The sequence below is a fragment of the Oryzias melastigma genome, linkage group LG6 (genome assembly GCF_002922805.2).
Source record: "Oryzias melastigma strain HK-1 linkage group LG6, ASM292280v2, whole genome shotgun sequence".
Taxonomy (NCBI): Eukaryota; Metazoa; Chordata; class Actinopteri; order Beloniformes; family Adrianichthyidae; genus Oryzias; species Oryzias melastigma.
This window is the reverse complement of record NC_050517.1, coordinates 26911040-26925724: the sequence shown is the minus strand read 5'-3', so window position 1 is coordinate 26925724 and position 14685 is coordinate 26911040. Positions and strand designations below refer to the sequence as shown.

Sequence of the window (14685 nt, the reverse complement as noted above, 5' to 3'; positions counted from 1 at the left end):
TTTTTGTACTGTGGGAGGAAGCCACTCTCTCACCCGGAGAACATGCTAGCTTAACACAGAAAAATACAATTGAGTTTTGAATCAAGTTGTTGAGGCAAGAGTGCCAACTACTACCGTGCAGCCTTTGGGATAAAAATGGTCCTCTTATCTCATCTTATTCATGCCTTACCATAGGTGTGGACTATTCTTAAATTTTTTTTTTTTTTTTCAGTTAAATATTTAACACCGTCTCTGATGAAAAATGTGGTTTTAACATGTTCTTGTGTCTTTTTTCTGATGGTGTAAGACAAATATTAGGAAATTGAGTTCAAAATTTCCTTTTTCTTTTTCAAATATTTTTGAATCAGCTGCAGGCAAAACTGTGGCGTTTGAAAAAAAGAGTAATTGTGACGTAGAAAGTATACTGGGTGGGCCACAAGCTCCATGCTCCGCAACGAGTCAAACTCAGAGGTGAATTTGCAATGAACTTCTGCCGCTCTGCAGAAACTATGTCCTAGAAAACTACACAGATTTTTAAAATTTATGCTAATAAATGGGATAATCATATCTAAAAGATCACTGGAAACACTAAAAAGATGGTCGGAGAGGGACCTAAACACACCAATTTTTGGTTATTTAACTCAACGTATGTTTTGCTTTATATGAGCAGAAAAAGATGTCTGGCTTTCAGGAAACTCACTGTCCAATCACAAAGAGGCTAACATCTGAAACATGTGAGATAAAAGCTAATGATAATAAATAGTGCAATTTTCTTTGGTCTCGAGCAGATTTACCTAAAAGGCCACAGAGATGCAGTGGAAACAGTGATGCGTCCAGACAAGCTTTCCTACGTTAAATCAGATTTGACACAACCACGGCCGGCTCGTTTTCTCAGCCCAGGTGTTCCACATTTTCTCTTTTTTTTTTTTTTTTGCAGTGATTGATCCTTTTTACCAACACAAAACAGCCACAATGTGTTAAGTTACAATTTATGCATGTGGGGTGGTTCGAAAATGAAAAACACCCAGCACTTGTCTGATTTTAAGTGGAAATTTTCACATGCTAAAGACATGATTGGAGAGTTGTGGCAAGATGAGGTCAAACATGGGATGTGTTAAACACAAACAGCCACGTATTGCAGTTCAAAAGATTTACATCGTCGGCTCGACTTTACCATGACTTGACTTAGACTCAGAGTTGATGTTGGTATGAGAAAAATCTGATCCAAATTATCCAACCAGCTTGAGACGGTAGGACAGCTTTAGCCATGTTAATACAATTAGAATAAAAGTGAAAATAAAAACACTTAGTTTAGTTACACATTTTCCCCTGTGTAGTTGTATTTAAAATGTGTGACAACTGAAATTGGATTGATATTTCTTTACGAACCTCATGATTTAGTTTAATATTTTTTACTGATTTTTGATAGCAATAGAGGACTTAAGATCAAGTAACAGTTAGAATTCCTAGAGCTGAGGATTTAATAATAATATTCAATGATATGGATTCCATAATCTAATAAATAATTCGGTCAGATGTCACCAAACCACAAGTTGCCCAAAAAAAAGGCAAAGATGTGGGGGCAACTTTAGGGCAACTTGTGGTTTGGTGACATCTGACCGAGAAGGTAGCATCGACAGTTGGGTTCAATTTGGATTAATAGTCATTAATTATTTAAAAAATATAATCTGATGGAAAAATGGGCAGCTCAACTGAATCAACATCACCTGATTGGTTGGCTTGGGACCATCATATCAGCCACTTTTTTGTTTCCCGCAGATTATTCTTTATCAGATTATGGACTTTTTCCCTCCCTCATAAATTTGAGTGGTGGCATCGCAGATCAGTAAAGCAAACATGCAACCAATAACATTTGGCTTCTCTGGAGTTTGTATCCCAGGATTACCAAACCTAACACCTTAAATCAAAAAGTAATTTTAAATTCCTTAGAATAAAAGTAAGTGCAAAATGCTATGTTCTGTAATGTAAAGTGAAAACGCAATTTGTCCACCTTATGGCAACCTCTTTGTTTCTTCATTTAACTAAAATAACCTGGATTTTACAGGGCTGTGGCTTCTACTATTCAGAAGTAGAGAGTAGATCCTCCTTGGGTCTACCATGACCTCGTCAGTCCATGAGCTGGGAGACGAGACCAAGACCGTGATTGTATTCTTCATTCAATTCCTGATATCAGAGTGGAAGTCCTGGTAGGTCCTTGCTTTGAGGCCAGATGAGCAAATTCTAGATCCACAGAGCAGGAGATCACACAAAAAAGGATCTCAACTTTAGGGGCTTTTTCTTGACACTTAAAAGTTTCCGTCGGAGCACGCTGGAGTGAAACAGCTTGAAGGTTCATCGGTTTGGGTGGTCGGAGTAACTTCTCAGTTCATTCACGGGTAAAAACATCTCAGGTTTCCACAATTCCAGAACCATTTTTTTTTACTTAAAAAAGACTTGAGTGTCACTTTGGTGTTTTCCACCATCATTTGCTCAAATTGTTTGACTCAAATTTAAGGGATCACAAAACTCATAGAAATAGGAAATTGGTGTTTTGTTGCTACGGTTCTTCTTTGATGGGTAAAATGACGTTGGACAGGTTGGATATGTGTGGGCTCGGCTGGTAGCAGGCTTGTAAAAACACTTTCCTGTAGTTTGATACCTGAAAGTGCAGCTTGTAAAAGTCTTGTTATAGTTGATAAGGTCCAGAAGGTTTGCTTTGGTGTTTTCAAAGCTGAAAGCGCTTTGCAAGGGTGGCTTTTGCAAACATGCATTAAGTAGAAAATAATGTAATGATCATAAATCAAGTTTGGCAATGATATATAAAAGAAAAGATGTCCAAGTCTTTTTCATAATTAAACTGAAGGAATCTTGAATTGGAAGATTTTCTCGTAAGCAAGCTTCTTCCCAAACGTTGAGCAAAGTTGTTCATAGAAGTCCATGCATTCCTTAAATAATCACGAAAGCCGTTATTTGCCAACACTTTTAGTCCGCTTTCGCTTTCAAAGTCCATGAGTCGGTCTCGACTCTTTCTGGTAGATTTAGGAAAAGAACTACTGTCTGTTCATGGTGATTTCTTTTTCCTTTGCTTGCGTTCCTGCAGTTCAGCAGAGTTTGCTGTATTAGCTGGTGGAGTCCACAGAATGAGCGTCACTCTGCCGGTGTTGTGACTGTGTTCCGGCTGGAGTTCTTCCTGCCTCTCCTCGAATGGGAAACTCCGCAGTCTGAAAATACAACAGTTAAACTAAATTAAAACATTGAATTATTCAATTTTTTCCATGTTCTAAACAGACAACTTGTGGCTTTTTTACTTATTAAAGATATAAATTATAAATTCAATTCAATTAAATAATAAAATAAAAACAAGAAATTAGTTAAATAAAGATTTTAATAAAAAAATGTTTGCCATCAGAACACCAAAAAACTAATTTAAATTTAAGATATTTTATTACTTTCTTTCCATAAAAACATTTTTTGTTCCGGCCCAGAGAAATACTTTCATTTGTAAAATGTAACATCGCAGCATTTTTTATTACATCCGTCCTAGCTTGCGCTCACAGCACCCCAACCCCAGTCTACAGTACCTTTGAATTAAAGAGGACACTCTTTAATTAAAGGAAGTGGTGACCATTTCAACATTGATCTTGGAGGAGAAATTAATATTTGCACTCTGTTCCCAGCCAGAAGTATGTGACACCCAGTCTTTCATATGTAGCAATAGAGCCGAGAGAGAAAAAGCTTGGAGCAAGATTCATGAGATTTGCACCGCTTTGAAATTTCCCACCAAGTCTCTTCCAACTGTAGGTGGCAGACATGCACCAGTATCAGGAAGCAACAACCAGTGTGAACACCACGGGCTAAACACACGTTCAAGAAAGCGTGTTTAATACGTTCTTGAGTGTGCGTAGGGCGTCTAGTGTGAAAAAAAAATCTCTTTCAATGGTCCTCAGCCAGTTTTATCAAAAAGTTCAGACGTTAGGTACTGAAGGGAAGCGGAGGAATGTAATAATTCAGAGATCTTTGATTATAATAAAAATAAACATGAGGCTAATACATAGTACTATCGCTATTAAAAACTTAAAGGGTCTATATCATGCAAAATAAACTTTTTTTTAGCTTTTAAGTGCATTACAGTGTTCATTCTTCACTATAAACAATGTCAAAGCGATATTTTGTTCATTCACGTTTTTCTGAGGATTCCTCTAAAACCCTGCGCTCTGAGCACCAGCCCCTCCCAATCTATAAAAACAAGCAGGTCCTCAAATTGTGACATAGACAAGTGAGAACAGCCCCCTCCAGGAAGCATCTGCACTGCCAGCTCTGCCCCCAAGCTAACACTAGCACACCCATTTTCTTAGCGGCGCTAGCAGTGATAGGCAACGTTTTACAGGCATGGTTCAAAGCTTAAGAAAGCCCTTCTTGGTTGGTTTGTAGTCATGTCTAAAAAAAATGCAAATGAAGAATGCAGCTGTCTTATGGAGCCAAGATGTGCAGGTCTCATACACTGTGTACTGTCACGTCCTGACACTGACAGCTCGCCTCGTGTTCAGGTCTACAGGGAAAAAATATGTGGCTGCTTTCCAACGAGCATCTGTTTTGAAGTAGAGGAGTTGCTGCTGATATGTTGACTCCATTAAACATGTGCTTAAATCTACAGTGATAAAGATGTTTTTTTTTTTAAAGATGAGCTTCTTCTTAACCACATCAGTCAAGCAATATAGGAGATTTTAGGTGGTTACTTTCATATGTGCTGTTTCCAAACAAATGGGTTTCCAAATGAAAACCTACATTACAGGACCGTTTTAAGGAAGTATTCACCTAATATTTCATTCAACATTTTTCTATGTCGGATGAAAGATCCATTTTGTTTGGATTTTCAACATTTGTTTTACAACTTGGATTTTATCTGACACACAGTGAAAGGCTTAGTTAGACGTCAAGCAGGTAAAAAAACACATTTTTTATTTTAATAATTAATAACATATACAGTATTATACAGTATTTTATATTTTTCACAGAAATGGGGTGGAATTAGTTTTTTATAAAGACAGTAATAGGATTAAAATCATCACCACATTGAGGCCAAAAGTTTTATCAATATAATTATTTTGTCCTAAATGTTTAATAGAAAATACAGCTCAAATAAAAAAAAAACCAAAAAAACAGGAACTTTACTTTTACTTTGAAAATCATGCAAAAAATATGACTTGATAGCTCTTAAGGATAAATATTTAACTTTATCAGCCATAGCTTTTAATCCAGAACATTTAATTAATATTTAATAAAGTTCTATTAAGTCTTTAGGCTCCAGTTTTCTGAGGTTTGGGGAGTTCCTATGAAAGCAAAGCTACACTTACAGCAGCGGAAGTCCTTGTAAAGAGTTTTACAATAATTTTCTGACAGTTTTATCTACTCTTTCCACATTTCTCAGACTGAGACAGTTATAGACTCATCCAGCTGGAGAAATTGACATATTCTTCAGATAATTTGTCTTTAACAACACTGGTACAGACAGCCCTCTAAATCTAACAAACTGCAGATTTATTTCTGAAGTCTAAGGAAGTTTGTGGGCAGTAAAAAGGCATTGATGATGCTGTAACAGTCATTTATTGTTAAAAAAACAAAACAAACAAAAAAAAAACCTCACTATGACGTATTCTTCTTATTAATTTTTTTGATATTTTGAAAATGAACAGATAACGTTGCAGGACTGCGACTAACTTTAATTATTTCCATAAAGATCCAATTCGCGTTGTTGTCACACAAAGTGTGTTTTTAAGGAGGAGCCGTGAGGACTCAGGGCTAGGATGATTTATGTTGCATTTGTGGGTGAAAGAGAAACAGATTTCTTCATGTGTGTGCTCTGAAGTGCAGAAAATTTACATTTAAATGCAAGTATTTTATTAGTCAACGTGAGGCTTAAAGGAGTTTTTACATAACTTTTTAAAGTTATAAAACTGATGTTATGAATTATCCATATCTCTCTGCTTGGAGGCATAAATGTAGGAGCAAGACAAGCTGTAGACTGTGATAACAATTTAGTTGAAAGTTTCTGCTCACATTATTTTAGGTAAAAGTTTGAAAGTATTTTGAGAAAAATTAATTTGCCCGACAAACTAAAAATATGAAATTGATTGCATTTTTATGAAAATAAGCAGCGCCTGACAATGCATGGATGCTTATTTCTACAGGGCTAAATGTGAAAAAATAATTATGTCAACAACAAGATCCATCAACAGTCTAGAAAATGCAGAACTTTTAAGAATCATAGACTAATAGTTTCATAAAAAAATTAAAAAAGAGGTATCAATCAATTCAATATAACAAAAAATCAACACAAGAGGAACAAATTCAAGAAAAGAAAACTGTGAAATGTGATCAAGAAAAACGGAATCTATTTTGTCCTGGTCTCTAATACGTTCAATCATTTATTTTAGGGAGAAAATAAGCTGCTAGACATTCAAACGAGCTGTAACAAGATTTGGGAAATAGATTAATAGTTAAATTTGTGTATATTTATGCCATTGGGATTTTAAGTAGCAACGGGTTGCAGACAAGTTTATGTAAGACAAAACTGATCAATGTGATCATGAGTTACCCAGTTATTAAGTAACAGGATTAGACATGATCTAATATTGAGAAAAAAAAAACATCCTAAAGATAAGTGTTTCTATTCAAGTAGTATCACATTCTATTAGACTTTATGACTGGCTACTTTTGTGCTGGTTTGGTTTATTTGATTGGTGTGGTAGTGGAACCAGACAGACATTTTTAGAGGGTGACATCTGCAAAGTAGTGAGGTGAGGGCTACTCCTGCCCAGGAGTGACCCCCTTTGTCCTGGTGTTCCAAACAGGAAGTACTTACTAGTTTGTAGTGCAAAATCCCATGGACTTCTATTGAGAAGTGAACAGCTATTACCTGTTTTTAACATGTTCTTTTTAATCCTATTTTATTACGTTTTTTTATTTTTTCTTTACTGTGAGTTATTCAAGTTATAAACCGACCAATAAAATGCCTCAAAAGTAGATGGTGCCTGCTGGCTCCCACCCCCAACATTCAAAATGTTTGATTGATAGATTCAAGTTGTAGAGGTGTAGACTCCCAACAAGCTCACTTCTGATTGGTGAGAGTGGTTTCCATAGAAACATTGACTCAGACTGACTTAGACTAATCACTGCTTACTGCAACTAGCTGCTTTTGATTTATTATTAAATTGTGCAAATTGGATTTCCAATAATAAATTTGTCTAATGGAAACTCATCAATTAAAAAAAACTTGTATTTATCTTAAAAAAGTTGTGCTTGGAAGAGATGGTTTTTGAGGTATATTTTATATTTTTGAGGCATATTTTGCAAAACTGCAATGAAAACATTTTTTTTTATTAAATGAGTCACGTGACCAACAGTGACCACATCAAAAGTTGAGCATGTCATGTAGAATTGTTGGATTCACAGCTCCTCTGTAAAATCAACAACCACAATTTCCCAAAACCTCCCACTAAGCTTGATGCTCCACGGCTTAAATAAGACGCCGACATCTCCTTTGATAAATGATGATGATGAGCGGTAGTGCTATGGCAGAAATTGAATGAATAGAAAGTTGTTTTCTAGATTTTTTCAACGATCTACAAATGATTTTTATGATATAATACCCCAAAACATTTCACATGCTGTTTGAGCCGAGCCATAGATAATAAAATGTTTGTCAGCTGTGATTATTTAGCTGAAAATGTTCACTTTACAAAAGCTTTTGTACTGAACCGCACAACCACTTCACAGGCAGATGAAACGCAATCCTGTAGCACAAAGTAGAAAGTGAAGACGGTTTCTACGCAGACATTCTTCGATGAACAATACTGTTGGGGTCTGTCTGGATAAATTAGAGGTAAGTGAGGCACAGGAATGGGCAGTTCAAGTTTCCCTGTGAGTTCTGCCACACATGCTCAGTTACCACATGTTAGGACTTCTCAAAGAGGAATGCTCCATCTCCTCCTGACATGAGGGGGATATTGTCTGTGTGTGATGATGGTAAAAGATCTTTAATCAAATCCAAAAGTTATTTTAGGGACACATTTTAAGGCAGTTCTTTAAAAGAAGCTAAAGCAAGAAAAATGGCTAGAGCTTATGTGACAACTGTTGTGTCTTTCAAAATTCATTTTTGATTTTTCTTTCAACAAATGTTAAAGACTGCTGTAGCTACTTTTTTGTTTATATATTTAGCCAGAGAAGTTATAACCTCATTTGTTTTTAATATTTTCTCAAATTGAGCTAATTATTATTTAATGTAACTATTTATTAATATTATATTAATAGTAAAAAGCCTCAATATATTTGTTTTATTGTAATTTGTATTATTTTTTTAACACATTTGAATCACTTTATTTACATTTTTTTCAGATGTTTTTCTTTTTAGATTATATTCTAAATCTTGCAAAGCATCTTGACATGCCCTCTCGTGACCAGCAACAAGAATGCTGCTAATTTTTTGCAAAATAAATATTTTTGATATTGATCCACTGTAAGATATTTGTGAATTTCTCTGCAATAAAACAATAAAATAAATAATTTTATCACATTTTTTAATTGTTATTGCAATTTGCATTATTTTGTAACACATTTAATTGACTTTATTCACATGTTTCTTTAGATTTTTACTTTTTTATTTTTATTTTAGATTGTATTCTTAATCTTGCATATGTATCTCGTCATGTCTTGTCATGACCAGCAAGTTTGCGGCTCATTTTATGCAGAATAAATCTTTTTCTTACTAATCTCCTACAAAATATTTGTATTTTTTTCTGCCGTAAAACATTGAAATGCATTATTATATCTCAGTTTTTGTGCATTTGCAAGTTATGACTGCCAGTTTCAGAGCAGAGTTATTCTGAGTTTGGAGATTTCCTACAAAAAAAAAAAAAAAAAAAGGGTTCAAATCATTGTCAGAATTTAGGGTCTTTGGATTTTGGTTATAAAATCCAACTATTCTTAAAACAGCAAATTAGACATTATAGATTTACAGTAACCCACAGTTTTTTTTAAAATAAGAGAAACATTATTTATGTTGTACAAACGAAAATGTAAAGAAGATTCCACAAAATATTTCCACTTGCTATATTTACACTTTTAGCATAAACAAAACATATGTATGCATATGTATGTATGCATACATATGCATACATATATACATATGCATATGTATGCATTCAACATAAAGGCAAAGGAATTTTTTGTGTGAGTATGAAAAAAATTATGTATGTTTTTCAGTTTTGTTCGCCAGTAGACTGAGCTTTTTATAGGATTATCACCAAAAAAAAAATAAAAATACATCCTGTATCAGTTTGGTTTAGTTTCTCACAACAGTTTTCAGAAGCCAAATAAAGAATAAAGCTGTTAAAAGTAGAAAAGGAAAACAAAAATCACAGTTTCAACATCTGCTTGTTTGGGGTCAGTACTGACAAAAATACATCTAATAAGGAAAGAACAAGCAAGAAAATAAATGCCGCTAAACATTTGCATTTTCCAAGGGTCTTATTAAACACAAAACCTTTTTGTGAATCTTTTTTTTTTTTGGAATGTGGATTACTTTTAAAAATTTTCTCCTCTCCTGGTTAAGCACAGGGTTTAGATCCTGTACTCCCTTTGGTTCTTGGAAAGTGGATGAGCATTTACACTGACTGAAACACCCTAGAGTTTTGGGGGTTTTTAGGTGAACTGAGACTCTTGTGTTCTGATGGACCAGGATGTGAAATGTAGTGGAGTATTAGGGGAAGAGAACTCATTAGTGTACCAAACAAGACCTTGTCATAATATCAAAGTGCTTAAAACTCAAGTTTTTAAACTCTTCTGGAATGAGTTAGCAAAACTTTAAGATTGTCACTGCATGGCACCTAAGATGTCAAAGTTTGAAGTAGAAAAGTTATAATTTAAAAAGGAAACGATCAGCATTACAAACAGCCCTTCACTGTCATCATGAGGATTTGGGTCATAAAGTTGAATCACTTCATAAACCTATTGAACTGAACCATAGTGCACTTATGGTACACTTTCACTGACAAGTGACAGTATTTTGGTTTGCTACGACAGGCTGTCTGGTACATCAGGTTACTGATTAATATGACTTTGTGAAGATTTGAAAACACAAAATTTGTCCAGATGGCCTGGCAGAGGCTCCGGCAGGACCTCGAGCATCAAAGCTTCAGCTGTTCTTTGATCATGTGCCGGAGAAGAGGCTTTAACAACACTATGGGGCAAAGAAGCCAAAAACTATTTCTCAACTGCCAACTAAATTCTGCCGGTGTCACATTGAATCTGACACTCGTGGGGTTCTCTGAGAATATACATCCCTTTTAGCTTTAGTTCCCAAAAAGCCATATGGGGCAAATCATGTCTTTAGGGTCTTGTTCACTAAAACATCTTGATGTCCGCCTCAGGATGCCTATGATCTGCTAATGTGAGATTCAAATGGAAATAAACATTTAAGGTTGGATGTTTTGTTCATTGAAACAGTTATGGCTGGCAATAAAGAAAAAAACAGGTAATTTTTTTACGTGACATTGATTACAAGCACAGAGCCAGATCCACAAAATCCAGATTGAGTAATAATGAGCATGAGATCTTCTTTTTGTCAACAAATGTAGGAAAAATGTTTGAAATGTTGCAAAACAAAGAAAATTTGAATAGTTGCACATTCCAGCCTCTGCAGTGCAAAGTATCACCAAGATTTGACAAATCTGGATGACTTTCACTTTTGAAGAGCGAATGATGCAAAACAAAAGCTGCCTGAACATCTGCGATTCCTGCGCTGTCAAGGACCTCATTGTCAAGAACTCTTCAAGATTAGTATGAGGGGAAACAAAAACAACTACAACACTTAGGGTTTTTACAGGTAACAACAGATTATATCTGAGACTTTTTAGTACCCATTTTATGTCCATTTCACAAACCATCATGGCCACAATGGCAAACAGTCTTGAAACGATGTAAACCAAGTAACTACAAAGCCAACTTCTCCCTAACCTGTCCAAAAGCTTTAGTCACTTGTACTGGAGTTGACCTGTACCAGTGCTGAAGGGGTTTAGGTTTTCCGGACCCGTGGAGTGTTGGAGAGCGTTGTGGCGTCAGGTAAAGGTGCATCTTAACCTTTTATTACTGGAACTGTTGTCAGTGACACGAAATAACACACTCTCTACAAACTACCATGACTCTTTGATCGTTACCACAATTAACATAATTCCTATGGGTTCTAAAGCTAAAAAAAGCAGCTTTTGACTGAGCTGCTTTTCCCCAAAGTTAAAATCAGCTGGTTTATATTGACTGCTTAAAAACTTTACTACTGTTGAGCGTTGCATATCAGCGCAAATCTGCTATTCTCAGCTTCAGAATTGCTTGAGATAATGTCAGTTGCATTAATACCTAAATAACTACGGTATTTCAAAGAATATCAACACTGGAGTTAAAGTTCCAGAGTTAAACTGTTTTGGGGGCGGAGATGTAGCATGCAGTTCTTGAAGCTCATTGTAAGTGGAACGTACAATCGTTGTGCATGTGATAAGTATATTGTGAGGTATTAGAAGTGGCATGCACTTATGGCATGTTTTATCTTATGACATGTGACTAATGCTTTACTGTGGTAAAGCATTAGTCACAACTGACCTTACGGGTCAACACAGGCTGTCTGTAGGTAAAATATTGGCAAACTCGTTTGGGGCACACAAGGCGGTCTATGATATTTTGTGCGGGCCGCCTGCGTTTACATTTGTCCCCCTCAGACAGCCCAAATCTGGCCCCGAGGACAGTTGTGACCATGCCATTAGACCCACTATCTGACATACTGACCTGGCAGTAAATGCTGGTACACCTGTTAGCGTTCTGAGATTATATCTCACATAAAGGCCGTGTCACAGTGCCGCAATGTACAATTTGCGCGTTGTCCACAAATGTAATTTCGGTCTTCTGTGATACAAGGGTGATATACGAAATTCATAAGGGTTTCTTGTGTTGGTCATTTGTCAATGTGCGCAGATCTCCATCAAGGGTTTTGGCCGACAGGTCTTTACGTGATTTGGGTTTTGAGCTGTTCAAAATTTTGGGTGGTCATGCATCGTTTACGTAGTTTATTCAGAAATGTTATGCAAATCTTATGCAGTTGTAAGTGATTCTTGTGAGATGCAAATGCAAATTTATGGCTTTCCATGACCAATTCACGTATGTCTAACTAACTTTCCAGACATGTACCACTGATGTATGACTTTGGTTTTATGAATACGGCACACATATCATGTTAGAATTATGTAACTGATGAACAAATCACGCATATAAACAGCACAATAATCATCCACGATTCATGTATCGTGTCACAGGCATATAAATCAGCTGATCATTCACCCCTTCAGCAGTCTATACAGAATGGGGGTCCAATCAACTTTCAAAGTTTTCTCTGAGGAGTCTGGAATGTACCACTACACAGTGTTGTTACATAAGTCAAACGTCTGGACATATATATTTTTGGAACAAATGGATGCCAAAAACTCCACTCTGACACAAAACCCCTTTACTGTGATGTTAACATTGGAGCAAAATCTAACATAAAACCTCTCCCAGTAACTTTCATGTGTTTTCCAGTTGGAAATGTACAGGAAAAGTGTTTTACTGTGGCTGAGAAAGAAAAACGCACAATAACTTTTAAAATAATAAAATAATGTTTATTTAAGGGCTTCATAAAGGTGAATATCAATCATATATTTTTTATGTTGGATCTGACACACAAGAGCCAATTTATGTGTTTTTGTGTTGTGTTTTTGTCATCCACATCAAGGATGTTAACTGTTATTTTGATCAAATTAAAAACATGCAGTTTGGGACAGACTTCCACCCTATGTGGTTCTGTGCTGATCAGAGCAAATATGTGCAGTTGAAAGACCCACTACAATGAAATTTGTCTTTGTGGTGTTTTTCACATGTTTTTGTGCCATTTTTCTTATGATGGAGAACATATATCAAGAAAAATAAGCTCAAATTTGCATTTCTGAGTATTTATTTTTTCAAATCGTTATGAATCTGGAGCAGAAGAATGTGGTTTGTAAAAGAATATTATAATATTTCTATTCCGTTGGAAAATACACCAGGCAGCCACAAGCTCCGCTCCATAATGCATCCACCTGTAGACGACTAGATCCATGCTCTGGGTTTTCCTCGCCTGAGCTGGCATCTGACTCTAAACTGTACGGATGGGTAGCTCCAATATTGCTCGACATTTTTGTTGCACCTGTAATGTTTGGTTGTGAGGGGCTGTAAGCTAGCGGGAGAGTGTGTAAACAGATAGTTTTCAGATATGAACGCAAGGTTGCCCTGTGTGAATGGTACCACCCACAACTTTGAGGCGAATTTCTAAAGAATTACTGCTGCTCTGGAGAAAATATGTCCTAGAAAATGCATAATCTCAACTACCTTTAAAATAGATGACAAGAGTTGCCCTTTAAACATCTTCCTGCTGTCATACTCACAGTCCTGTTGAGTCTCTGCGTCGAAGCACTCGCTAAAGAGGCAGTACATGGTGTGGCACAAGTTGTCCACCAGAGACTTTGGAGAGGCGAGTCTCCAGTTGGACTCTGGCACTCTGTTAGGCTCCTCTGTTAAATGATCCCAGGTCTCCTGAACTGCCTCTGGAAGCTCCTGCTGGAACACCTGGACACACACCAACACACACATGCCTGAGACGGTCAGGTAGGCTTTCTGTGACTGAAGAGATGAACACAAATCCATCAGGTGTTTTGTGTTTAGTAAAGTCGTCTGGACAAATAAATCACCCGATATAAACACTCACAGTAAGATTTTCAGAAATCCATTTTATTGCTGTTGAGAAAATGCCCTTCCATGACCTCGAAGGAAACAGTTATTTTTCCTCAAACCTTTTAAATGTGGAACAGATGTTTTGTTCTGCAATTACTGGCAGCAATTTGGACTGAGATGACTGATTAGCTTTGTAATAAACCAGGTGAGAAAACATTTTGCATAGTATTCATACCCATCTGGAGAGCTTTAACTCTCCTGCTCTTTGCAGTCTTTTCTGGTGGGTTTCATACAATGCAATCTGACACAAACAAAAATATTTAATTCCACACTTTAGCTTGAATTGAAGTGTAGGATCATCTAAAAAATATTCATTTTAGTGCAACTAATGAACAAGGGTCCTACAATGGGGCCTTGTGGTACTCCAATTTCTCTAATATTTCCCAAATGTTTTCCCTTATTTTTAAGAGATTTTTCATCTACATTTTGAATTTTTATAGTGTTTTTTTTTAAACAATAAATTAAATTTGAACCAAGCTTTTTTGTCATTTTAAAGATTTTTTTTTTACCTGGTTTTCAATTGAAAATGTGAGCTTTGACTGTATTTAATAATATTATATTCTTAAAGGATAACAACAGTAAATCAACTTTTTTGGGGTGTTTAAACTGAACAAATGGAGCTCCAAAAGTGCTGGCTGTTTGTCCTTGCCACATTTTTGACAATTTAAAATAAACTTGTTTAATTCCTGAAAACATCATATAAATCATTTGTGTGCTGTCCCCAGAAGTTGCATGTCACCATGCTCCGCAACTCCAGTATAAAAGCCCCGCTCATCTTTGAACAATGGCGCTTTAGATTGTGCCAGTGCAGAGAAGAGGAAGAATCAGTGGTTCATGTTCTGTGCTGCTGAATTTGGAGGA

The 14685-nt window shown here is 36.1% G+C and overlaps 1 protein-coding gene across 3 annotated transcripts in view; it reads right to left on the bottom strand.

Annotated features, from left to right (window-relative positions):
• Positions 1-896: 896 nt before the first annotated feature.
• il34 (interleukin 34) overlaps positions 897-14685 on the bottom strand; it is a 65116-nt gene continuing 51327 nt past the window's right edge. For all 3 annotated transcript variants that reach the window (XM_036212500.1, XM_024280796.2, XM_036212499.1), the window contains 2 exons: positions 13479-13659; positions 897-3200 (listed from right to left, as the gene is read on the bottom strand). In XM_036212500.1, coding sequence (XP_036068393.1) covers positions 3127-3200; positions 13479-13659 — 255 coding nt within the window. In that variant the 3' untranslated portion in view covers positions 897-3126. The remainder of the gene's footprint in view (positions 3201-13478; positions 13660-14685) is intronic.